This window comes from Camelus ferus, chromosome X, assembly GCF_009834535.1.
Source record: "Camelus ferus isolate YT-003-E chromosome X, BCGSAC_Cfer_1.0, whole genome shotgun sequence".
Classification (NCBI taxonomy): Eukaryota; Metazoa; Chordata; class Mammalia; order Artiodactyla; family Camelidae; genus Camelus; species Camelus ferus.
This window is the reverse complement of record NC_045732.1, coordinates 16783576-16811079: the sequence shown is the minus strand read 5'-3', so window position 1 is coordinate 16811079 and position 27504 is coordinate 16783576. Positions and strand designations below refer to the sequence as shown.

General features: G+C 43.1%; 2 protein-coding genes across 8 annotated transcripts in view; both read right to left on the bottom strand.

The window, feature by feature from the left end:
• Positions 1-975: 975 nt before the first annotated feature.
• RAB9A (RAB9A, member RAS oncogene family) lies at positions 976-17631 on the bottom strand. Its single transcript, XM_032475794.1, has 3 exons — positions 17580-17631; positions 3477-3566; positions 976-2058 (listed from the first exon to the last, which is right to left on the bottom strand). Exon 3 carries the CDS (start codon positions 2025-2027, stop codon positions 1422-1424), a length of 606 nt encoding a protein of 201 aa, XP_032331685.1. The 5' UTR covers positions 2028-2058; positions 3477-3566; positions 17580-17631; the 3' UTR covers positions 976-1421.
• TCEANC (transcription elongation factor A N-terminal and central domain containing) overlaps positions 3552-27504 on the bottom strand; it is a 41788-nt gene continuing 17835 nt past the window's right edge. For 2 of the 7 annotated variants that reach the window (XR_004318231.1, XR_004318233.1), the window contains exons 4-6: positions 24388-24523; positions 17580-17900; positions 3552-3566 (exon numbers count right to left, since the gene is read on the bottom strand). The gene's annotated coding sequence lies outside the window, so the exon portion shown is untranslated. Of the gene's footprint in view, positions 3567-17579; positions 17901-23761; positions 23860-24387; positions 24524-27504 lie in introns of all 7 variants that reach the window. The other 5 variants (XR_004318234.1, XR_004318235.1, XR_004318232.1 and 2 more) reach the window with 5 other exon arrangements.

The following is a 27504-nucleotide window of genomic DNA, read 5'->3' as shown; positions in this document are numbered from 1 at the left end:
AATGGAGGGTGAGACACCCATGCAGCTAATAAATGAGGTAGGTCTACTACAGTGGAAATATATCCAGACAGAGGAAGAGAAAAGTGCAAGTCCTAATAATCAGTACACCTGATTTAAAATAACAAGCCCTCTAGAGGAAAAGGAATATATAATATACACCAGTTTGTTAATGGTGGGTTCCTATTTTGTTTTTTGAATGGAGGATTGTAGGTTTTTGGGGGGGAGGGGGAACTGATTATAAATAATGACAACTACAATTCTCTTTAACCTGAGAATACAAAGAGATTTCATTTCCCCAAATTTAAAATGCTAAAATGGTTTGCTTAAAGCCAAATTGTCTGCTATGTTAGGAAGTCAGACTTTCAAAAGCTTAGCTTACTGTAATGATATTCTTTGTCAGTGGTTCCCACACAGTGGGACCAGGGAGAGAACTCTCAATCTAGCTGTTCCAAAATGTACTCCCCGACATGACACCCCCCACCAAAGCATGTCCCTTGATAACCCACCGCCCCACAGTCAAGGGTTCTGTCCTCATGAACACGCAGTCCAGGCGGTGGTGTGCCTCTGCAGGACAGGACTGGCAGGAATGGCACAGCATGTGAACTTGAACTTTACCCACGTGAGAACACAATTTGCTTTATCAGTAAGTCTGTTCACCACGGTAAAATGACAGAAAAATCTCGAGACCAAATCACTAAACACTGTTCAGTGGCAGAGAAGACACTGAATAAACATGACCAAATAAAGACATCTTCATTTCCCCTCCCACAAAGTACAATCCACACGTAGTGCTTCCTCCAAGGGTTGTCACTGCTCTGCTGGAAAGTCAGCTTCTCTGCTGGACGGGGTCACACGTGTGGCACACAAATGACAAGTGATCACCAGAGAGAACAATTGTGATGTAGAATGAAAACGTGAATACGTACATCACTTTAAAGAGAATGAAGTAATAAAATCAAACAACTGCCGTGCAAATGCATTAGATTTTAATCTTTAATATCTAACATTATTGCTTTAGGACACGTTTTCCCTGAACCAGGAACAGAATGCTAATTACATAAAAATATACACATAGAAAAAGTAGCTCTCCATTTCCCAGGGAAAAAACAGTAATTTCTAGAATACTCAAGTGTTTTAATTATAATTAGTCTTGGTCATCTCATGTATTAGCTCTGTAACTTACATATTTAAATTAAACATTATTAGACAACCGTCAGAATTTATAAATGTAAGGTGCCGTTACTGAGTACATAGATTCTCCTGTGAGTGGATGTCCCCCTTCTCCTACCCACTAACGAGGCAGCAATAGGGTTAACTTAGTGAGCATGTGACCCATTGCTGCTAACGCTAACTCTCTCCTCCACCCCGTGCTTATGTATGTGTGTGGGCTGGTTAGGTCGCACGGGCCACCTCTCTGACCATCAACAGCAAGATGAGCTGGCCTTGGGCTTTCGGTGCAGACTGACCGTGTCTGTCTGGATCAAGTGATCTGACCTCTCCTCGGTAGCAAGCACTCTCCGAACTGCTTCCTCAAAGGCCGCTGCGACATTCGTGGCATCTTTTGCACTTGTTTCAAAGTAAGGATAGTCGCCGTTGTCCCTGCACCAGGCTTGGGCTTCTTCTGCAGACACCTGCCGTTCACTTATATCAATCTTGTTGCCCAAAATCACAAAGGGAAAGCTTTCGGGCTCTTTCACATCCGCATAATATATGAATTCTTTCTTCCAGTTACTCAAGTTCTGGAAGCTCTGAGAATCATCAACACTAAAAGTAAGCAGGCAACAGTCAGAGCCTCTGTAAAACGGCGTCCTCAGGCTTCTGAATCGCTCTTGACCGGCCGTGTCCCAGATCTGCATGGTAACAAAATGTCCGTCCACCTCCAAATCTTTATTTAAAAACTCCACACCTATTGTGTGGAAGAGCTGGGTATCAAACTTATTAGTCACATATCTGTTCATTAGAGAACTCTTCCCAACTCCACCATCTCCAAGGAGAATTACTTTAAAAAGCGATGATTTTCCTGCCATTCTTAATCTCAAGATCTTTGATCTCACAAGCCTGGAAAATAAAAAGGTACTGTTATATTCTGTCAGATCTGTACCCTGCTCTGCCTGCCTCTATGCATATGAGTGTCTAAGGGAAGTAGAACACTGAGTGCCAATTCCTTTCTGCACAGGAACACTGATAGCAAAGAGCTGTCATCTACCGAGCGCGCCACCTCCTCCCGGGCACCGTCCGCCGAGCGCACCACCTCCTGTCAGGCACTGCCCGACCGGTCCTCTGACACAGCTGTGGAGGGCTCACGGCTCACTGAGGCTGGCACTCAAGGCCCAGGCCGACCCCCAAGATCATCGTCTCAAGCATTTCTCTCTCCTCACAAGAAACCAGCCCTGTCACCATTAGAGATACAGCAGGAGACTGAAGTGGGCGCATTTCAGTGCCAACTGCAGACAGCACTCTGGTGGCACAGTGACAGTTTCCACTGACGGCTTTCCTCTCGTGCCCGGGGCTTTCTGGGCAACCCCCGCTTACTCTCCACGGGGGCTGGTAACCAGGAAACCAGAGACCGGGCTGACGGATCTGGCTGTGAACAAACCTAAGCCAATGGCTGGGTAACGGACTACTCTCTGCACTGTGAACACAATTCGGAGTTTGCTAACATTAACGTCTGGCTACTAATAGAAGTCAGATATTTCTTTCACATTTTAATTCTTGTGTTTACTCTTAAAATTATGAAAACAGATTGAATGTACATTGCTAAGGTGAGCTTTCTAATTTTTTCTCTGCAGATAATGATGACATTTGAACTGAACAACTCAGATAAGACTTAGGACCTATATAATATGCTTTTCTTAATCAGATTTCTTTATAGGAACTGCTAAAGTCATGTTTTAACTTTGGTAGAGATTATTTCTTGGCTTTGGGTGATCCTTCCAAACTGGAGTATAAAAAAAGACTTCTTCATTTAAAAGGAAAACCGCATCTGAAAGCTGTCCATGACCTTTCCCAGCCTAAAAAAAGCCCTAGAATCAAATACTATACTTTATTCATTATTTTTTCCAAAAAGTTTTTCACCTGGCCCTGCGTACCCTACTTAAGTATCCCATTCAGACAGCTGTAAAATTTTAAGATGAAATGTAAAATATTTCATTCATTCTTCGAAATGTGCCCAAATTTAGAGTTGTTTAGAATAACCACATTCCAGAGAATAAAATGAAGCGAACACAAAGAAAGAAAAAGAAGGGCCCCTCCAGGGAGAGGTGCCGATGTGACACAGCAGGGCTACGGCGGCAGAGAATGTCATGCAGTGTCTTTCCGGGCCGCCTAGGCAGAGGGGAAACGTTCTCCTGAGCGAAGAGAAGCCCGCTGTGGGAAAGGAGAACTGGCTCCTGGTGCCAAAGGCCAAGGGCGAGGGCCCGAGGACAAGCTACCTGCCATCCCGCAGCCCCCGGGACTCTGGTGACAGCAGTACCTACCTCAGAGCTGCTGGGAAGAGTCACTCAGACACGGACACCGGGGTAGTGGCCCGCCACTGTGCCAGGCTCATTCTAGGAGTGCGGGAGTCTCTGTGGAAGGGACACATGAAGAAGTCTTTACTGGGAGTTGTATGGAGAGGCTTCTTTAAGGCATGTCTTCAGTCAGGTATATCAGCAAGAGTCATGGGCAGAGCAAATGAGAGGGCAGTGGACGCAGACAACTGAAGCCAAAGGATCCTGGTCCTGAAGATCGACTTCAGTGCGAAGGTTTCCGTGCCGACAAGGCGGAGCTGTGCTCAAGCACCAGGAACCTGCAGTCTAAACCAACAGTTCCAACCCCTGCCCCTCCCCTTTTTAAAAGCAAAGGGCATTTTTGTGGGACTTTGGTATAGCAGCCCGCAACTTATACATTCAATCAATGGGAAAAAATGAGACTTCAAAATCTTGACAATCGGGAGTTAAGGATAAAATCACCACCACCACCACCACCACCACCACCACCACCACCACCACCACCACCACGCTAACACTGAGCCCTGTAAGCTCTGCCTCTGCTTCACCACCCTCACTCCTCACCAGTCTCTCGTCACCCCATCCACAGGTGAGGACTGACTCAGAGAGGTGACATTCCTCGCTGGAGGTCAGCTAGCAAAGGCTGGAAGTGCGGTGGATTGGAACACACTGACTGTTAACCCGCAGGCGCGGCAGTCTCAGCTGCCTCTGCGTTTATTTTGGATAAATAAAATGTTTCCTGTTGCTGCTGCAGGTACAGTGCAAAGAAGGGGTCTCAGTGGGAGGTCTTCCAGCGGCTTCCTTTATTTCAAGATCTGCACAAAAACAAGCGAACCTGACAGAACTAGCAGGATTCAGTCTATTGACATGTCTCCCTAAGTTTATTAGAGTCTCCAGAATTTGAACAAGTCTTAAATGAAGTAGGAATCGCGTGGGCAGGACTCTACGGCACCCCTCCCTGCCAGAAGCCTAGCAGTCCCCGCAGCGGATGGGAAAGCAGCTTTGCAAGGAGTACTCAGTGAGTGCCTCCCCGTGCCGGGCACCCAGGAAGCAGGCCGCACCCAGTGCACAAACCCACTTGTGTTACAACTGTAGCAAGTCTTACAAATGAGAGGTACCCGGAATGGAGTACAACTATGCACACTCAATCAAAGGCCAACAAATAGCTTAAATGGTGCAGGGGATCAGCCCCTGTGGCTCCCGAGGCCAGATCAGGCCCAGGTATGAGCATCCCAAGGCGCTGCATGATTCCAGCCATCAGGGGAATGAACTTCTCACCCAACACAATCCTGTAACACAGCCAGCTACTTCCCCTGCCTCTCAGTTAAAGAAAAAGTGGTAACCTCCTAGGCCATAGGAAAACTGGCTGTGTCCACCTGGGTCCGTGAGAGACTATACACCGGTTTCCAGTGTGGGCTGCTCCATGGCAGGGTCTCAGTGACCTTTTCTGTTGCATGCTGTCCTTAGGACCAGCCTCCCCAAGGTCTGAGTCCACAGGAGGAGGGTTTGACCCAGGGCAAGTGGGTCGGACCCCAGGCAAAGCTCAGCAGGAGGAGAGAACTGGGAGAAGGGGGAGGGAGCTGGAACCAGGAAGTGGGACCAGCCGGGGCGAAGGCCCCGCCAAGGCAGCCGCGTGCCCTGGGCTCTCCCAGGGAAGCCTGAGCACCTGGTGCCTGGGGAGGACAGTGTTGTGCAGACGGGACTGGAGGGTGGGGCCTGGAGCCAGTGGGGCCTTAGAAACCACGGAAGGACTGCTGCCTACAAGCTCAGAGTAACTGGAGCCCTTCGACAGCTTCAGCAGCATGCAAACTGATCAGACGTGCAGTCCAGAAAGGTAACTAGCTGAGATGGAAAAGCAGGCTGTGACGAGGGCAGGAGGAAGGTCTTGGGTGGACCTTCCACAGATCCCTTATTCCCTCTCAACTACCAACGGTGTCACCGAGCTTTGGGATTGAAAACGGCAGCAGCTGGGCCTCCTACCTGATCCTGCAGTAAGGCAGTCACCACGTGGCTCCACGCCTCACCGGCTCCCTCGGAAGCCCTCCTCTTGCCATCTGGTGAGCTCCTGCTCACCTGCAGACGCAGCCAGCCCTCGTCTCCCACCGAAGCCCCTCCCGCTGCACTCCTAGCACACCCTCACATTCCGCTGTGTGTGGAGGCCACAGTGAAGTCGGCACGCCTACCGTGGCTAATACAAACGAAACATGCTCCCTGAAAAGATTCAGTTAATGGAAATGTATTATACCAGACTTTTTTCCGAGTTGTCAGTTTTCTAGACCCTACCAAAAAATACATACTATTCTAAAACCTTTTCTCAAAAAAAAAAAAAAAATTAATTAATTAACAAAGGAACATTTGCAAAAACGTTCCCAGTGGGAAAACTGGAAATGACCTAAATGCCTAATTGGGGATGCTCTGCAGCCCCTGAGGAGTCATGGAGACATGGGACTGTAGAAACACCCTGTTAAGTGAAAAGCCCAAAAATGTGCACGCCTTGGTGACACCATGTGAAAGCTCACAGGTTAACATTAAAGTCTGCAAGAAAACCTCAAATAATCAATACCGAGTTCAATCTTCAAAGTTCTGCTTTGGTTGCAAAGTCATACTTGCCTTTTTAATATCAGAAGTATTTTTTAAAGCTTCATTTTCACTTAACGCATAGCTTGACTGAATATTGTAACTGAAATAGAAATCACTATCTTTTAAATTTTCTTCAAATACTGCTATCTGCCAGACTTTAAGGACAAGAGCTTCCTCACTTTTTCCGTAATTCAGATTATATCAAAAAGAACTCAATATAAAACCAAACACACAAGCAACAAAAGAAAAAGTAGGTAAACTGAACTTCACCAAAATTTACAACTTTTGTGCTTCAAAGGACACTATCAAGAAAGTGAAAAGATAACCCAGAGAATAGGAGAAAATATTTGCAAATCATGTATCTGATAAAGGACCTGTATCCAGAATAAAGAACTCTTACAATTCATCAACTAAAAAAAATTAAAAATGGGCAAAAATGATCAGCATTATCCAGCAGGGAAATGCACATCAAAACTATAATGAGATACCACCCCACATCCACTCGGATGGCTAGACTCTGAAAGACAGACAGTAACAGCTGCTGATGAGGAAGCAGGAAAGCAAGAACCCTCATACACTGCCGGCGGGAAGGCAAAATGGTGCAGCGCTCATGGGAAACAGTCTGCGGTCCCTCAGCAAGTTCCACAGAGAGTTCCCACGTGACCCAGCAATTCCTCTCCTAGCTATATATTTAAGACAAATGAAAACACATCCACACAAAAACCTGTATGTGAATATTCAAAGTAGCACTATTCGTAATAGCTAAAATATAGAAACAACCCAATGTCCATCAAGTGATGAACAGATAATAAAATGTGGCCTATCCATACAATGGAAGATTCATCAACCCTAGAAAGGAATGAAGTAGTAATGCATGCAACAATGTGGGTGGACCTCAAAATTATAACTGAAAGAAGCCACACACAAAAGGCCACATATTATGATTCCATTTATATGAAATGTTCATAGCAGGTAAATCTATAGAGACAGAAAGTAGATTTGTGGTTCTAGGGAATGCTAATGGTATGGGGTTTCTTTCTTTCTTACTTTCTCTTCTTTGAGTGGTAGGGTGGGTGTGATAAAAATAATCTGGAATTAGACAGTGGTGATGGTTGCACAATTTAGAGCATATACTAAAAAGAACTGAAGCATATACATTTAAAAGGTAACTTCTATGGTATGCAAATTATGTCTAAAGACTACAGATACATATTTATAGATACACTCACACATATGGCCTGAGAACTAGCAGTAAGATCCTAAAATTGGATTTACACGCACCACAAATGATCTCCTTGTCCATTCAGCAGTAGCCTTTTCTCTGGCCTTCTCCAACCCCTGCTGACTTCCCTTACTGGTTTACAATAAACCAAGGCAGAGTCGGATCCAAGCATGGAGAATATAAATCTCAAATAGAAATGTACGCATGGATTAAAGGTAGACAATTTTATTGGTCATGGATCTAATTACCTCCATTCTTACAGATAACGAAACCCATTTATTTATTCCTTACTCTTATTATGTAGGATTTTGAGCATGACATTCAAAGAGCTATCCAGCCTCACACACCAGCCTGCCCCAATTATATGCCTACAAGTCACCATCCCCAAACGTATTACACAGGCATTTACTGTCCAGCCTTTGCTCAGGCCTTTACCTTGGACTGGGAGGCCCCTCCCTACACCTCCACAGCTATGAAAATGCAAGTCATCCAAAGTTCAGCTCATGCCAGAAGCCTTCTATGCCCCCTGCAACCTACTCTTTCTCTTCGTTCTCATAATCACTCTGCCTCTATTACAGCTCTCATTCACTGATGCTCTAACCAACTGACAGTTGTGTTTGTGTGTTTCCTAATTAATGTCAGCTCCCTGGGAGGGACACACAACACCTAATGCCATCCATTCATTTGTCCCTTTTTGGTTCTGCAACATCTCACAAAAAGCTTTCCATATGGTGAGGTACCAAATAAATGCTAAATTGAGAACAAAGAGTAAACGACTTCCTCCTTCATTCTTGTTATTCTATTCTTATTTTTCTATTTCTACTTTCTGTTCTTACAATTCTTTGTTTCTCTGTTCAATCAGTTCTTCCTCTATTCTATTTTTGAGGTTCGTTAAAATGTGTGGGAAGGGACAAAAAAATTGATTCTTACTTGAAAATCCAATAAGAAAACTACTTTAAAATTAGTATTATTGAAAGCAACAGGAAATGCAGAAAAATGACGTTACTCTAACAAGCTGCCTAAGGGAGAGTACACCAGGTTTGTAAATTGCTTTTGTTAAAACTTCAGATTTTCAAACACATACACTGTAACGCCTTGACTAGTTCTCACTTCCAAAATCGTAAATTGAATTTATCACTCCTGGTTTAAATTTAGGAACAGTTTTGTGTGTGTGTGTGTGTGTTTTTTTTTTTTTTTTCCAAAATCACACATTCCTTTTGCACTCACCCTGAATGTCCTACTTAGAGGCACGCCACTTGCTTCATTTCATTTCATAGCTTGGGAAACTGAGGTTCAAAGAAACTAACCAAGGAAACAAAAGCATGGATCACCTCTAAATTATTTCTAGCTTCATGTGAGCCGTATTTATTGTCTTATAGCTTAACACAGGTGTATCTCCCTTAACATCTTAATTAGTTCCATTCTTTGTTTCTAGTCTTTCTGGTGTCTTGCTGAAATATGTGAGCAAGAAGTCAAGGAAGTCATTAAGTCTAATGGGAGCTATCTCTACGGCAAGAAGTCGACCAAAGAAAAAGGAAGAAGAATAATTAAGCAAATACCACAGGAATAAACCAACCTGGAGGCACAACTTGCCACATTAAATAAATTATCTAGTTGGCCACTGAGCATTACCTCAGAGAGACAGCTAGACAAGGAAAAAACTGTGTAAATCAGACGAGGCTGTAACGATGTGAGAGCAGGTCACCCTACTTAAGGAATTCCTTTCCGTAAGTACTCTTATGAAGGTGAGTCATTTAATGATGCTTTAAAGAAATGAATACAATCTTGCTTAACAAGGCACCTTTGCAGTCAGGTATACCACCTAATCATTAACAGTGGTGGAGAGAGTGGGAAGGGAGAAGTGAGGAGAAAAAAACAGATTTGGTTAAGGAACTCAATTTTCTTAAACCATCTTGAAAGCATAGAGCAGCGTGATCCAAAAGAACTTTCTATGACAATGGAAATGTTCTTATCTGTGCTGTCTAGTGTAGTAGTCACTAACCACATGCAGCTACTGAGCACTTGAAATGTGGCTGATCCAGCTGAAGAACTGAATTTTAATTTCATTTCAATTCATTTAAATATAAATTGCTACATGAGGACTGCACCAGACAGTACAGGTACAAGTTTCCTTAACTGGGAGTCCACGAAGGAGCCGCAGGGGGAAAATGCACCTCCTAGAATCACACGTGAAATAAGGATGAGCGTATGGATGGAAGCGTGTGCTTGAGCTTTTCTACGGAAAGTGTAAAAAAGTTGTATCAGATTCTTAAAGGATATATGAAACTCACAAAATGATCAATCCACGTCTGCATCATTGGTATATTTCGTGTGATCAATTCATGTAGCTCATAACACCCTAAAGACTTTCTTCTTTACGTGGAGTCACTATTTCCCCATTCTCTCCCTTACCCATAGAACTTTATTAATATTAGACTTTGACCATGAACTGTGACGGTTCAATGAACAGACTTACTCATAGGAGACTGCTAATCCTATAAGTGAAGATAACATTTGGTTCTTTCTTTTTTAAATGAAGTCCTTAAAAGAAACAAGCATAAATCTACCTGTAATTAGACACTTACCTGAAAAAGGCACTTGAAATGCCTGACAGAAAAGAGTGGCGAGAGCTTAAGGCTACACTTTGGGGGGACAGAATTAAAATGCAAAGAAATGGATAAAGGTCACAATATTCCTAGGAATTTACAGCTGGGTACTTCAGGAAGAAGAATGCAGTATGAAAGAAATGAATTTGAATATACATGTTAAGAAAACACATTAAAGCAGCAAAACACAAAGTAAATATGATCTGTAATGATCTGCTATAACCTAAGGGAATCTGGGTTCTGACTCCTCTCTTTAAGTCAGGTAAGAACCCTGGTATCTTTAATTTGGAGTAGAAAAGGATAAGGGCTGGAGAGCTGCCACAGAAGCTCAGGGAAATAAATAAACCTAATTATACTCCCCCCCTCAAAAAAATAAAGGAAGAAGCTCAGGGAAGAGTTAGTATAGAAACACTGCTCACATGACATGAAGCCAGAGCAAGGCAGAACTTTGGCTTTTAGAGAATGAAATAAGAGGAGTGGAATTTCCTAAGAAGATCTATTTCAAGAGAACAGGTATATTTCTGGCATACAGGACTCAACTAGTAGAGGCTCCCATTCAGCAGGGAAGTTGTCACCAGGTCAAAATGAGAAGAAATGTTAGAGTGCTGCAGGCCACTTTCCAGACAGATCACTTCATCCCACTTCTCCAACAATGATGCTCCCGTTTCTCCCTACCAAGGTACTGAAGCTGACTTCGCTTACAAAAAGGTTTCCAAAACAAACAAAAAACAAAACAGCTTTCCAAGCCCAAACTTACTCTGCCATCACCACTCATTTCACCTCTGTGCCTCATCAACCCTCCACCCTGCTCACTAAACGCACATTCCCAACCCCTCCATCCACTTGAATGTCAGCAGAAGTCACAGAGGCCTCCTAATGGCCAATCCAAGGGGTTCTTCTTAGTCCTCATCCAAATGCCCTAAGGCACAAGCAGCCCTAAAGTGAATAAAGAGGAGAGCGCCTCTCTTAGGACTTCACTGTGTATACTTCTAGAAACACACCCTCATGGTTGACCAGTGTCCTCACCAGAGGCCCACCTAGTAGACAGTGAATTCTCTGAGACGTAGCTATTTGTCTGGATGTACATGACATAAAATCTCAGAAGGGTGCCCAAGGCATTTTCTGTTAAACAAATAAGGTAATGGAGGCCCAACTGAAAAAGGGTCTTGCAAGCATCACACTGGAGGCATCAGTGGGACCTTCAAGTCTTAGACAGGACTCGGCCACCATTACTGCCTCTATTAGGTCTAAACAGCCTGCCAGTGACTTTGAAAATGCTTCCTACTTCACTGTCCATAAAACTACTATGACAATAGGTTCTGCTTTCTCTCCCCCTCACCACCTTAGCTTTCTGCAACCCAGATGCTCCCTTTCCTAACAGACTCTTAAAGGAGGTATATCGCAAGGTTGAAGCCCTTACCTCTTCCCAAACCGTATCTCCCTGGGATATAAAACCAGTGATCTCTAAAGTCCACCACCACCGTCCCGCCCCTTGGGCACCAGACAAGAATTCCAACCCCTTTTATAATATGTTCATCTGGTACCCTGATGGCAGTTCAAATTCAACGTATCTAAAACCAAGCTGATTATTCCCCCCATTTTCAAAATCTCTTTCTTCTGTCTTACCACTTCATTCACGCATACAAGAAACGTGTCCACTTCCCTCCCTGTCTACTGTCATTGTCTTGGTTGCTACAATAACAAACGCTATGACTGTAATGATACTAGCTGCCACTGTTCACTGGATATCTACTAAGTACCTGGCATACAGCACCTTCAGGTCACCTGCAAGTGGGGTACTATCACCCATGTTATATAGAGCAATAAAGCAAGTTCACACAGATTACGTAACTCCTCTCAGTCTAATTAAATAGGGCAGTTCAAACACGGGTGACCTTCACTCCCACCAAATGACAGAAAAGCTCTAAAAAATGTACAGCCCCAAAAGGAAAACAAGACGGAACAAGTGTAGATGAGAGAAAGATGGAAAGCAAATGGTCCAACAGTGATCAACCCAAGAGAAAGGAAACTTAACTTGGGGAGAAGCAGCTGACGAGGAGACACCGGCCCCAGGGGGCACCAGGCACTTCCTGACACTGACGGAGACGTGCTGGCCTGGCGGAAAGCACAAGGGGAGCCCCCAGGACACCCTCTCTGCACCCAGGGGCCCCTTTCTCCACCAGCAGACCTACTTCCTAAGAAACTATGCAGCAGAAGTTGGGGGCGAAACACTATGGACAACGAAGGAAGGGAGATCAAAGGACAGCGTGCGTAGGAAACCCGGCCGGGCGGGCCATGCCCCACACTGCTGCGCCAGGGAGTCCACTTTCAACATCAGATCACGCCACATTCCTTTCGATGACATCATATCTTTGCGAGGCGGGGTTCTCCAGGGCTGGTGCGATAAAAATCAGGTACTGCACAAATATTAATGTGGAACAGGATATACGGGTAGCAGTTATTTGCTTCCAAATATTTCTGAAATTTTATTTAAGAGTACTGGAACTCATTCTAGAAAATGCTCTGTACTCACTCACATGTGGTCCTCAAGCAGTTCTTCTGTCGTGACTTCCAACTAGACCACATATGTATTCTCAGGTGTGTTCACCTAATCACTGCTCTGATTAAACACACGAGTGTGAAACTGCGGAGACGAGAGAGTCGCCCAGCCACACACCGCACCCCAGGGAGTGCTAACATTTGTGAACCTGTTAAATCATTTAAACACTCTACCTCTGTTAGAGGTCTACAGAGCAAGTTCCAGAAACAGAAATCTGTAAGGCTTTTTTCAGGCTTCTCTAACTGATAACACAACCACTCTCATGAGAACTTACCTGGAAACTGCCTTAGCTTCTGTACCCAAAAACCTAATCCCACTCACAAGAACCTGGAATGAAAACGGTTCGGTTCACACTGAACTAGCAGCTCAGCTCACTGGCGACACTGCTCGGCTATCCTTCACACCTGGGTGGGTACTGAACGTGGCCACGGAATTCAAGTAGCAAGTTGTTCCAGAATGTTTTTCCATCCCCGCCAAACAACAGCATACACGTGTAAGGCATCGAGCCTCGGACCTGTGTTCAGACTCCCCGCAACGAAAACGAGCCAGGTTTGGGGGAGCCAGTGTGAAGCCGCCACTGCCTGCCTCACCCCTCTGTTTCTTCCAAAAGCCACCGCCGGCTCTCCCGGCCCCATGCTCACCTAGCTGTTACCTCACCCACATTCATTTCCAACCATTTATCTTCTCTAGGTTCACGATAAGCAACAGCCTTCTAAGCCCTGGACCCACCACAGTCAAAAATTAACAGAAAGTAATGGAAGAATCCAGAATGTGGAAATACCCACTGTTCAACTTCACAACATGTACAATATCAAGACTCACGTTGGGAAACGGAGCATTCTCCTCCGAGTTCCCAAGGAGCCCAGGCGCCCCCCCCCACCCAGCCCCTCCCGCGCCCAGGCTTCCAGGCAAGCACGGGCCTGGGACTGCCTCTGCCTCGCACGCCCCCCCCAACATAGGGCAGCCAGGCTCCCCTCCACGCCCACACCTGGGTCCCCCAGGTCTCCTCCCTCGGGTATCCTGACCTTTCATCTGTGTCACAGCCTCCCAAACTCCCTGAGGCATTTCGTGAGTTCACCCCCTCAAAAAGAAATCCTTAATAAATGTTTTCTGTTGATGACCTACTTAGTCATAAGCCCTATTTTCTTGTCCTTGGTGTTGACTAATGAGATTAATTACCTAGCTAGCTTTCAAGTGTTTCCCAAACACACAGGCACACTCCTACCTGGTTTACCTCCTCCTGCTCTTAACCAGCACGTCGCCCGAGGCAGAACCACAGGCATCCCTCGTTTTTTTTTTTTTTGCCCTTCACAGATATTGCAGGTTTTTTCCAAACTGAAAGTCTGTGGCAACCCTGCACGGAGCAAGTTTATTGGTGCCATTTTTCCAGCAGTGTTTGCTCACTTCTTGTCTCTGTGTTGCAGTTTGGTAATCCTTGCAATATTTCAAATTTTCCTTATGATTATATTGGTTATAGTGATCTGTGATCAGTGATCTTTGATGTCACTAATGCAAAAAGATTACAACTCACTGAAGGCTCATATGATGGCTAACATTTTTTAGCAATAGTTTTTTTTTTTAAATGGAAGTAAAGGGGAATTGAACCCCTGCTGAGCATGCGCTCTACCACTGAGCTATACCCTATCCCCAATACAGTATTTGTTAATTAAGGTATGTACGTTGCTTTTTTAGGCATAATGCTATTGTACACTTAATAGATTGGCATAGTATAAACATAACTTTTATATGCACTGGAAAACCAAAAAAATCGTGTGACTCGCATTATTGTGGTGGTCTGGAACGAAATTCGAAATATCTCCGAGGTATGCCTGGACTTGGAAGCCAATAATTTGATGTCTTTACTTGGTGTCGTATACTCTTATAGAGATTATAAAGTTCAACCCTCTCATTTCACAAAGAAACAAAGACATGTGGTGACCTAACTTGGCCAGAGTAGCAAGCCAACCACAGATCCAACAAGACTCCTCCCAGGCCAGGGGATGTTCTTCCTGCACCACGTCCTCTGGGTCCTTCCCAGAACAAAGCCCTCCAGTCATAACAGAGCACACGTCCCTTTGTGAGACCCCATGCGACAGCAATCATTTTTAGCTGTATAATTTAGCACCCCCTCTACCCCACAGCAAACAGCTCCTGATAAGAGGCAGAGAAATCTACTCATTAGCAAAGAGCACACTGTCCATCAGCACGAATTAAAAAGCAAAGCTCCTCACAAAAGATGCCATGTTGACCGCATGAATAACACTTTCACAGCGATTCCTCCACAGAGCCAGCCCTCTTTGATGACTCCTCTAGCTCACTCCCAAAGTTCACCTAATAGTTACACCTGCCACAAGAATGAAGCAGTACATATACCGAAGGGCCTAGTCTTAGTTAGGCCTGGTGAAAACAGGTTGGAAAATGCCAGAAAGAAAGAAATAATTCAAAGGTCATTTAAAAAAAATTTTCATCACTTATTTCTTGATTTCAATGATAAAACTATTGTCTACTGAGGCTAAATTTAAGGAAGAATTTTATGCTCAACAAGAACGGCTTCTCTATTTACTTCATGTAAATACTCACGTGTGGTCAACCAACAAAGCTATCAAAAACACATCAACTTTTCCCCATTTCAACTACGTTCGCCCACAGGAAATGCCATGATACAGGTACCTGTGTGTGCGTGCGCAGCTGTTTTGTTTGTTTTTTTAATGACACCTGGTCCCTGACCTTGAGTTGCCTGGGCAATAAATTTTGTTCTAGGACAAAGTTAGAACCTGATCTTATGACTGTAATTAGACTGTAAGCTTTAGGGAGCTCAGAACACCCCACTGCTCTTCATGTCACCAGCACCTCTGTATTAGCAACCGATGGGCTACTCAGAAAATGCTCGCTGACAGTGGGAATAATGCAGAACCCAAACCCCCCCAAGTCTGCTCCGACAGCTCTGAATGACTCGCAAGTTCTTTTTCACGCTTTTGCCTTTGGAAAATAAATTTTTTTAAAAAGGATTCTGTTTTCAGACATTATTTGCTCACTCTTAATCTTTCAAATGAATGAATATGTCTCTTACTCAACGGAACTCTCTTCAAGTTCTCAAATTCCACTCTCCACCCACTCTTTCTTAAAATGAGGAGGTACCCTGAACAGGAACCGACATCACAACTGAAGAGCTACAGAAGCACGGAACACGAGCTCTGGAGTTACACAGACTAGCGTCAAGGAGGGTTTCCAAACCCCAGCACTAGCGACATTCTGGGCCAGACAACTCTTCGTCGTGGGGACTGTCCTGTGCATTAGAGGATGCTGAAAAGCATCCCATGTCTCTACCCAACAGATGGCAGCCCCACTCCCTCCCAGGTGTGAACCAAAAATGCCTGCAGACATTGTCAAATGACCCCCACCCCCCTACATTGGAAACTACCGCTCTGAAGTCGCACAGGCCTGCTCTGAATCCCAGCTCTGCCTCCTCACGACCCGTGACCATGGGAAACAGACCTACTCCTCCTACAGCCCAGCAAATGCTTCATCTGTAGAATGGAGCTAATACCGCGGAAATGCTGTGAGATTTCAATGAGATGATGTATGTACAAGATTCACAGACACAGAACATACAGCACCAGAGTGGCTGCCCAAGAAATGGTAAGAAATGAGGGGAGGCTAAAAATTAACACCTAGAACCAAAGGAACTTATCTTCAGGCCTCCAGAGCACTGTAGTCTCGATGGAAAAGTGGCTGAGAAAGAAAGAAGAGAGAGGCTAGGAAAGAGGGAAGAGCACTGAAGGACTTCCTTAGTCTCCAAGAACCCGGCTTGGAGTGAAGGCCAACGATGTTCTACTTAAGATTTCCTTGGTCTATTATAACCTCACAAATGACACACCAAAAATATCCCCAACTCACAAAACTCTCCAAAACAGAGAAGTCACCAAGCCAGAAATGTTCTGTATGAACAGGATGAATTTACTACAATGTCCACACAAAAATACTGAAAGAACCAGCCACCCCAGATACTGAAAATTCGAGACATATAGTGATGATAAGTTCAACGTAAGTGTCTAAAAGAAAAACTAAGAACAGTCTTCTTGAAAGCCCCCTGGCTGAACAGTACTGAGTTTCCTTCATCTCTTCAATTTCGTTTCACTGAACAGTGTCTGAGGTTGCAGGCAATTTAGGGATTTTCCATTACAATGTTGTCAGAGACAGAAAGACAAACACGAAAAAAATTTTTAATTAATTTTTGAAGAAAGCAACCAAAATCTATTGACTTTATCAGGCCACCAAAATCCTATAAAAAGACTGCGGTCACGTGACAATTTGGAAACTAGCAGAAAAGTCATTCCTCCAAAGAACCTTGGTCACGGGATGTGTCATCGCTTGAAAAGAAAAAAACAAACCCCAAACAACCTCGACTAATACCTCCACAACTATCTGGTCAGCACTTAACAATTTTCATCTTGCCTCTTTACATACTAAGTTGGAAGAAAGCAAGAAACACGATTCTGAAACCTTAGGCAGAGTCCGAATCCGGTAATAACGCCCCAAACCGCCTCCTGCGCCTAGGACTGGATTTACACTCCCAACGCGCCTCCTGAGTGGTCGTAACACCTTAGCAAGTGTTCACCTAGGAAACATGTCAGAGGTCGCCAAAATCAAATCCTGAGCGCCTGCTTTCTCTCCGTGAGTCATCCGGGGGTAGGGTAAGGTGGGCGTGTGGGTGTGTGTCCCCGAGCCTGGGTGGATTCCTCCGTGTGCCTCCCCAGGGACTGCATGTGCCCCCGAGAGTTTGTGTGGATGTGTCCCTCTGCCTGGGTGTTTATGGATCTCTTTCCCCGTGTGTCTGTGTCCCCGCGTGTTGGGGCGTGTGTCCATCTCTCCAGGTGTGTCGGTGGGGGACCCCCGTCCTTCCACCTGCGTCAGGCAGCAGGAGGCAGGGGGCAACAAGCCGCCGCCCCCCGCCCCCGTCCCCGGGTCGGGCGAGTAACCGCGCAGGCTGCGCGCGCCCCCATGCCCCAGCCGCCCGACGCGCAGGCCGCACTCGGGGCCCGCCGGCCCTGCTCAGACCCTGACGCCCGCGCACCCGGCCCCGGCCCCCGCCCGGTCCGGAGGGGAGTCCGCACACCGCTCACCTCGCGGCCACACGGAGGACGCCCGGGAGCTCCAGGCCGGGCCGTCCGGGTGCAACAACGAAAGAAAGAGCGTCGAGAAAGTGGCGGGCAGGAGACGTCGGCGGCGCTGCCCGGGTCCGACTCCAGTTGCTCCCGTCCAGCACTGAGGGAACAACATGGCGACCGGCCGGGGCGGGGCCCGGGGAGGCGGGGCCTCGAGGTCACCTCCGCCCCGACCCGCCCTCACCGCCGCCCCGACCCGCCCTCACCGCTCCTGCCCGCCTGTTCTCACTTAATCACGGGTTTTCTTCGGGTGGATCTTCCTCGTGTCCTCCAGCTGCTCTGGTGAGAGAGAGCACGAAATAATAGTCATCTTCAAAAGTTGACATAAAGTGGAAATAAACAGATCGCAGAAGCACAATCACAGGATGTCGCGATTGTGATGAGAAAGGAACGTGCAAATAGACAAAGAACAAACGGGTAGATGTAAACTGAAAACAGCTGTGACGTTGCGGAATAACAGGAATTTTTAAAAATTCACTTTTAAAATTTTCCCTACTCTTGTTAAAACACTGCCTCTGTCCTCTCTAAATATTAGCGCTAGTGGCAAAGGGCGGTACTGAAGAAGCTCTTATTTCCTCACTTTAAATACGTTGTTGAGCACACGGGTCTTCGGATACAGGCTCTTGGAGACCTGAGAGGGATTTTTAGTCCCTCTAAATATATTTTGTAGGGCAGATTTAGTCTATTTTCCAAGAGAAGACCTTCACTTTTATTATTGCTGAGCCCAGAATCGTTAACTAACCTCTGGCTCTCTAGGGAGTCATTTTCAGGTAATGAATATAAGTCGTTTCATTCAGCACTAGAAAAATTCTATTTGAGAGAGTGTGTCACAAGTATAAAAGACAATTTTAGAACACTTGTGAAAATGAGGCATGTAATGAAGACTGAGTTCTAGTTTGAGCTTAAATGAATTTTTCTTTTATAGAAAAAAAAAAATCTTATCCATGCAGGGTATTTCCCCAAGGAAATATGAGTGAATGTTTATAAAATACAAATCTATTAAAAATAGGGAGGATGAAGAGATATTCATTATCTTATTTTAAAACACATAATGGGGGGAGGATATAGCTTAAGTGGTAGAGTGCATGCTTAGCATACCTAAAGTGCTGGTTCAATCCTCAGTACCCCCTCCAAAAATAAATAGATAAGTAAACCTAATTACCTCCCACCAAAACAAACAAAATATATAATAATTAAAACTACACAATAAAACACATAAGAACATTAGAATTAATTTTCCTAAAGAAAAAAATACATAGCGTCAAATACCCTGGACTAAATTGCAACAAGCAATCCACAGGGTCACTAAGGAAATGCTACCTGAAAATCGTTGTCATAGTCAAGGAGTGATGGAGTAAAGAGTTTCCTCTAAAACAGCTAATATCAACCAGCTATTAACTGGTGCTCTTACAGAATTAGTGTATTTTAAAGTAAGCCTTGAGAAATCTCAGAGTTTTTCAAAAAGGGCCCTGAGAAGGTCCTACAAGTGATTCTTAGGCTGCTCCAAAATGTGAGTGACATACATAAACATATCTGAGTGTAGCCACAGTCAGCACCTGAAGAAAAAATAAGGAAAGTTGCTTTTTCTGAAATAACTATTACTTGGACACTAGCTAACTGATGCTTAATACTTGTATTGGGGGGAGGGTATAGCTCAAGCAGCAGAGCACATGCTTAGTATGCACGAGGTCCTGGGTTCAATTCTCAGTACCTCCTCTAAAAATAAATAAACCTAATTACCTCCCTCCCCTTCCCCCCAAAATAAATAAACATTATTTAAAAAAAGAATACTTGTATGTTCTGGTCTCTTCCATCATTCACTTCTTTACCTAATTGGTTTGACAGTGCAAGAGTAGGGAGGGTCAAAAGATTTTTCCCTGAAGGGCGAGTCTGGGGGATTTTTGTTGTCTGCATGTGTGTGGTCGGCAAGCTGACGCAAGTTAGACAGACAGTCTCTATCTAGATAGTCGACCGCTCTTGCTCCATGATCTTGTTTACTGATGAAAAACATTTAAGAATTGACCTAGTTTGACTCCCTGCATCTAATTAGGGTTTTTGCCTTTATATTCTGTAACCATCTAGTGCATCAGTCATGGAGGAAAAAGAGGTCAAGTCTGCTAGGCATTAATGATTCCTTTCCTTAAGTAACATCTACTTATTACTATGAGCACTAGGAGTTAGTACCCCATTTCAAGCCAGAGTCTGAAAGAAATCACCTCTGGTATCTCTGATGAAAAGCTACAAGTGGGTCCTGACTCAGGTGTAATAAACACTGATTATAATTAAATTGATGATGCTTTTCACACACAAGGAAAAACACAGAACTCAATGCTAGGCAATGTGACCATTAAATGACATAGCTAAATAATCAGAAATTTGGCCTCTCGGGTACACTGGAGGAATTCAGGGGTGTCCCCAGGCACCCTCTGGCATTTTCGTTCCTATCCACCAGCTGTGTTTATATTCTATGACCTTATCTTGGTGAATGAAATAGACTCAGTCCCTGTCCTAGGAGAGCTCCGAAGATTGGAGGAGATATTCAATAAGCAACTAAATGAATGTGCAGTTATAAACTGGATGAAGGGCCTTGAAGGAAATAAACAAGGTGCAGTCAGTGGAAATACAGGGTGATGGGACCTGCAAAGGCATGAGTCAGTAGGTGACCGTGCTGAGCTCTAAGGATGAGCAAGTAGCAGTGGGCAGCACTTCGGAAGGGTGGAGCAAGGGGAGGGGACGGCAGTTCACCAAGGACCCAGCAAGTAGCAGCCCTCAATAAGATGCAAAATAAAGATGCAACTATTACAAAATCTTCATAATCGATGGAAAAACTGAAGTTATAATTGTTTCTTTAGCCGTAACTAGATCGAATGTGCTCTCTTAAAAATAATAAGTGCATGGTGAATAGTGCTGTTCTTTCTTTATCACTCTCTAAACATAGTTCACCTCAGGTAATTACAGAAAGCAGAATGAAACAGGCATTAACATTCAGGAATGAAGTGGGGAATTTGATCCCTTTGCTGATTTCCTTATGAAAGTGAGTCATAAACTGAACTTCACCTCTAAAGGCAGAAGAAGGAAAATCCCAGGCACACCATGGTTACATTATGTAAAAAGTTGTCTTTGTGGGTGTGCACGTGAGTGTTTATTTTAAAAAAAAAAAAAAGAATGGAAAGGAATGAGGAAAATCAAATCAGCTGAATTGCTAGGGCAGCAGGATTCTGGGTAGTTTTTATTTAAATTTGGAATTCCATGTTACAATATGCTTTTGAGCAATAAGTGGAAAATGTTTAATGAAGCAATTTTAAGCAACCTTTAGAAATACTTTATATGGCACCCAAATGTAATCTTTGTCTTAGGCTATAATGGTGAGGGCAAGACAAAGAACCAGTTATGTTAGTAACTCCTTCCTTCAGACAGAAGCCCTTCCAAATCCACACAGACACATCCAAAACTTTGAGCCGCTCCTAGAACTCAGGACAGTAATACTGCCTCCCCCACCTCCCCACTGCCATGTGTCTGAGTACCCAATGCCCATCAGCAGCTTTCCTGACCTTTTCGGTGTAAGAGCTGAGACCACTATTGTGCTCACATAAGCAACTTCTTTCCTCCCATCTCCTCCTATCACTGCCATCCACATAGGCATAAATAATCCAAACTGGTACAGGCTGCTGGTCACAGCTGGAGTAAGGCTCAGCCTGAATTCAATCCCTGATTGATTAAAGTGGTAAGTCCCTCACCCTATCTGCCTAATGGAGGACAGAGGGAATTCTCAGTGGTGGAAAGTATTATGTAGAGCATTTATGTTTCATTTACACACAATGTCCAGCATGCAACAACAACAACAACAAATTAGACATGCAAAGAGACAGAAAAAAGTGGCTAATAATCAACAGACAACAATACAATAAAATTGAGTATGTCATGACAATTTGGAGGTATCTCAGGATGGTTTAACAGTTTAAAGGGATGAAAACATACAATCAACTCAACAGATGAAGAAAAAAATGCATTCAATAAAACTGAACACCCATTCATAATAATCTCAGCAAACCAGGATCAAAGGGAAGCTTTTTAACCTCATAAAGAATATATGCTGAAAACCAATACCAAACATCATTCTTAATAGTTAAAATCTATAAGTATGCCCTTTAAAGCAGGAAAAAGGTAAGTATGTGTCTTCAACATAGGACTGGAGATCCTAGCACACAGAAGTAAAAGAAAGAACAAATATGAGGATTGCAAAGGGAAAAACAAAACTGTATTAAACACAAATGATATGCTTAGAAAATCCAAAGGACTCTACAGAAAAATTATCAAAGAGTTTAACAAGGTGTCTTGCTGTAGCCTGAATGTTTGTGTCCCCTCAAAACTAACCCTCAATATGATGCTATCAGGAAGTGGAGTCTTTGGGAAGCTTCATGATGAGATTAGTGCCCTTATATAAGAGATCTCATATGTTCAACTAAAAAATTTTTTTAAATTTTAAAAGATAAAATAAAAGAGACCTCATAGAGCTTCCTCACCCCCGCTACTACCTGAGGACACAGCGAAAAGCGGGCCATCCATGAACCTGTCAGTAGGTTCTGCTGGTGCCTTGTTCTTGGACTTCCAGCCTCCAGAACAGTGAGAAATAAACTGCTGTTACTTATAAGCCACTCAGTCTATGGTATTCTGTTATAGCATCCCAGACGGACTGACAGGAGCTAGATGAAAAATGGTTAACAAAAATAAACTCCATTTATACAATCAACAAACACAGGAACCATAAATCAAAAAAGACAGCAATTTCAGTACCAAAATTATATTTGGGAATAAATCTAACATACAAAAAATGTGTAGACCTTCATAGAGAAAATTAGGTGTAGAACAGAACTACAGAAAGGAATAGAACTGGGTGCTAATACATCATTCAAAAGTCCACGAACGAAAAATGCAGGAGACGGTGTGGAGGAAAGGGAGCCCTCCTACACTGTTGCTGGGAATGTAGTTTGCTGCAGCCATTATGGAAAACAGTACGAAGATTCTTCAAAAAGTAAAAATACACTTACCATATGATTCAACAATCCCACTCCTGGGCATATATCCAGAGTGAATCTTAATTCAAAAAGACACATGCTCCCCAACGTTCATAGCAGCACTATTTACAATAGCCAAGACATGGGAACAACCTAAATGTCTATTGACAGATGACTGGATAAAAAAGCTACGGCATATTTACACAATGAAATATTACTCAGCCATAAAAAAGAATAAAATAATTCCATTTGCAGCAACATGGATGGACCTGGAGATTGTCATTCTAAGTGAAGTAAGCCAGAAAGAGAAAAAAATTACCATATGATATCACTTATTTGTGGAATATTAAAAAAAAGACAAACAAACTTATTTACAAAACAGAAACAGACTCACAGACATAGAAAACAAACTTATGGTTACCAGCGGGGAAAGGGGTAGGAAGGAATAAATTGGGAGTTCTAGATTTGCAGACACTAACTAATATACATAAAATAGATAAACAAAGTCCTACTGTATAGCACAGGGAACTATAGTCAATATCTTGTAGTAATCTATGGTGAAAAAGAATATGAAAACGAATATATATATGTTCCTATATGACTGAAGTGTTGTGCTGTACACCAGAAATTGACACAACATTGTAGACCGACTATACTTCAATAAAAATAATATATAAAACACACACACATACAAACACAAAAAGAACTGGGTGCTAATATAGTGGCCTACTAGCTACATGTGGTTACCTAAATTGAAATATAAATCAATTAAAATTAAATAGCATTTACGATTCAGTTCTTTAACCATATTAGCTTCATTTCCAGGGCTCAATAGCCACAGGAGGCTAGCAGCCACCCCACTGGATCCACTGAATATTGCAGATATAGAATATTTCCATCATCACAGAACATTCTACTAGACAGCACTGAGCTAGAATATGTCCATGCATCTTATATTTTTAATTAGAATATGATGGTTTATACTATACTGCTTCAGTTATACTCCCATAAAGGGAAGCATGACTTAGTAAGAAATATAGACCAGGAGTTATAAAGTTTTCTTTTTTTCTAAGAGTCTGGGGGGGTTATTTATCTTTTCGGGGGGTGAGAAGGGGTTTTGCTTACCATCTGAAGGCCCTTCTGACAGTTACGGAGCCAACTATTTTGTGAGTCTCTTCATTATAAAAGCCCCAAAGTACTTAGCTACTTGCTCTTCCAGAACCCTGGCAACAAAGATACAGACACGAGACCAAAGATTGGCCAATCAGATGCTGTGTTTGAAGATCTGAGTCTTGGGCAAGCAATACAGAGATGCTGGAACAGCTCAGAGTTCATTTTGGCATGGGTAGTGGGGACCCCTGGCATTCAGTGAGCACAGATGATGCCAGTGGTGATGATGCCTGTGGCTGTGCCTAGTGCCTAGCAGTGACAGCATCTTAATTAAGCCATTCATGATCTGGATCCCTTGTTGTTCCTGCCCACTGTCCAAACTCAAGACTCCAGCCTTGCCTCTAAGAGCTACCCAGTATCTCCCCAAGAAATTCCTCTTCTAAGTTAGAAGGAGTTGATGTCTTTATTTGCAACTACAAATGTATCTTATAACCATCTAGTGCAAACCTACTGTGATTCATAATATAAATGCAGGTAAATACAATTATACTTTTCTTAACACTTCTGTATCAACAGCCAGCTGAAGCTGAGCCAGAATGTGGTTAAAAAACAAGACCCTTTCCAAAATCTCAGTGACTTACAAAAACAAAGATTCATTCCTCATCTTAATGTCCATTATGGGTCAGCTGTGGTTCCGTTCCATGGCATCATCGCTCTGAACCCAAACCGATGAACCTGGGCTAATGGAGCAGCCTTGATATACTGCAGGTCTCCCTGCTTGAGAACAAAGAGATCAAAATAATATCCCTGCTGGCTCTTAAATCTTCCACCCAGAAGTGACATTCATCACTTCTGCCCGTATGTCATTGGATAAAGCACGTCACACATTGGGATGTACAATCCTTCTAAAGGAAGGGGCACTGCAAGTCACATGGCAAATCTGATCTGAGTAGTGTGGTGTTCCAGAACTGTCCTACTGGGAGGGTCATCAAATATTTGAACAATAATCTAACACAGCCCTTATGACTCAGGGCTGTATTTTATTAATTTGCTAAGTTTCAAAGTGCATAACGTCACTGAAACAAACTTACTTTGAATAAATTATTTTTCTGGAGGTTGGGTTTGAACCAGTAACAATAGTAACATTTGATCTAGCTCATTAAGGTTGGATGCAGGGCTTCCAAAGTGTGGAGTGGAATATGCAGAATAGAAACACATATGAACTCATATTGAAATTCCTCTTGAACTTTTAAGTAAAAATCTATTTTACAAAATCTCATTAAGCATCTACCATGCCCAGAGTTAGCCTCGGCGCTTTGAGGGACATAAATATAACCAAGATTTGCACAGGGAACTTGATGGACAATTAAAGGGACAAGAAAACATGTCCACAAATAATATAAGGCAGTGATAAAATAGATGAGAGATAGAATAGAGAAAAGTCATCAGATGAGGTAAGTGTGAAATCCCCCAGCCTAGAAATATAATAAAATTGTGTGAGGAAGGGACTACTTTAAAATAAGCCATACAATTCACATGCAGAATAATTTTATACCACAGTGCATGTGTGTTTGGAAGAAGACATGCAGGGAGGAAAGATTGATCTAATATGCTGCTAAGAATTCCTCACTTTAGTCCTTACCAAGGACAGTGGTTATAGTGATGACATCTGACTGAACTCATTTTTGCCAACTCAATTAAGAAACTGGGGGAGGGTATAGCTCAGTGGTAGAGTGCGTGCTTAGCATGCATGAGGCCCTGAGTTCAATCCCTAGTACCTGCATTAAAACAAGAAAAAAAAATCTTATGCCCTCTATCTTATAGATAGGAGTGGGGGGTTTTTTTGCTTTCAAAATGTCGAAGTTTGGCATGTGGTTAACCCAAAATAATTATTGACTCAAAACTTTGAAGAAGTGTAACTGTAACAGATGTAAATGTTAAATTATTCATGTATGCTCAGTGAAAGCTGCACTTTAAATAAAGGTCAGTAAAGTTCCCTTGGTTAGTAAAATATGGCTTACTTCTGGAGTTTAAAAAAAAAAAAAACACTCATGTGAAAGAAGCCAGAAACAAACGACCACGTGTCGCCTGATTCCATTTATATGAAAAGTCCAGGATAGGCAAGCCCACAGAGACAGAAAGGAGATCAGTGGCTGCCAGGGATGGAGGAAGTGGAAGTGGGGGACTGACTGCTAACGCACAAGGGGTTTCTTTTTGGGGTGATGAAAATGTTCTGAAATTAGATAATGGTGACGGTCGTACAGCTTTGTGAATACACCAAAACCCACTGAATTGTAGCAAAAAATAAATGCACATGAGCTTAAAAACCTCATAAGTTGCAAAGAGCATGGATATATATGATTTCGGGGTGATTATTTTCAAAGAGCCACTTTGATAATTACTGACATATAGCCAAATACAGTCTGTGATGCATCAATAATTAAACTGAAACAACAAGAAAATCACCGAACAACTCTTAATTCTACTCATTAAACACTTGTAGGGTCTTCTGGCAAGTAAAACAATGAACAAATGGAATTTTATTTTTGATCTCCTTTGCCTTATTTATTTCTGGTGACAATGCTGTCAACCACTAAAACGGAAAACGCAAAAGAAAGGCAAAGATTATAAGACAACCGGATAGTTGTCTGCACATTAGTCTGAGCATGTGGCCTAAGACTTGATGGTGTGTGTGATGCCGACTTAAAGACACTGCATGAGGAAGAAAAGCTCAAAAATATTATGGGAAAAAAATGCTCTCTCTTTTCCAGTTCTCCATTCTTTCCACTCTCAAATTGTTTTGCCTGCTGTAAACTACAATCACTCCCTCTAAACTTGTTTTTAATCCTTCATATAAATGTATGTATGTATTGATAAGTCATATCCTGCTCTTTTGGTTTTCCTAAGTGCGTTACTTCAACAAATATTTGTTGAAGGCTTTCTATGTGCCAGGAACTGTCCTAGGGGCTTGGGATAAGCTGTGAGCCCAAAAGGCAAAAGTACTTGACCCCATGGAGTTTACAATTTAGTTGTCGGTGGGGGACAGACAATAAACAAACAATATAAATAAGCAAGACATTGTATTTATTTAGTTAAAAACTTTTTATTGAAGTATAGTCGGTTTACAATGTGTTAATTTCTGGTGTACAGCACAGTGATTCGGTTAGACACACACATGCACATATTCTTTTTCATTATAGGCTATTAGAAGGTATTGAATATAGTTCCCTGTGCTATACAGTAGGACCTTGCTGTTTATCTATTTTACTTATAGTAGTGCATATGTGCAAATCCCAAACTCCCAATTTATCCCTCCACCCCCTCCTTACCCCACTGGTAACCACAAGTTTGTTTTCTAAAGACGTTGTATTTAAATGGCAAATGAGCTCTATGGAAAAAAAAATCAGAAAGGGTGCCAGGGGATGTAGTAAACAGCCAGGGAAACTTCACTGTCCAAGAGGACATTTGAACTAGGGTTTGAGAGAGGTTTAAGTTAAGTCCTTGGGAATCTGGGGTAAGAGCATTCTGGGCAGAAGCAACAGCCCATGCAAAGGTCCTGTGGCAGGCATGTGTCTAGCACAGTCAAGGACAAGTAAGGAGGCCAGTGTGACTGAGTACAGGATGTAGCAAAGAGGGAATTAGTCAAGGAGCTGGGAAAGGTAGCAGAGGGCCAGATAGGTAAGGCTTTAAAGACCACTGTAAGAACTTTGCCTTTCTCTTGGAGATAGGAACCAACAGAGAGTTTTGAGTAGAAGGTT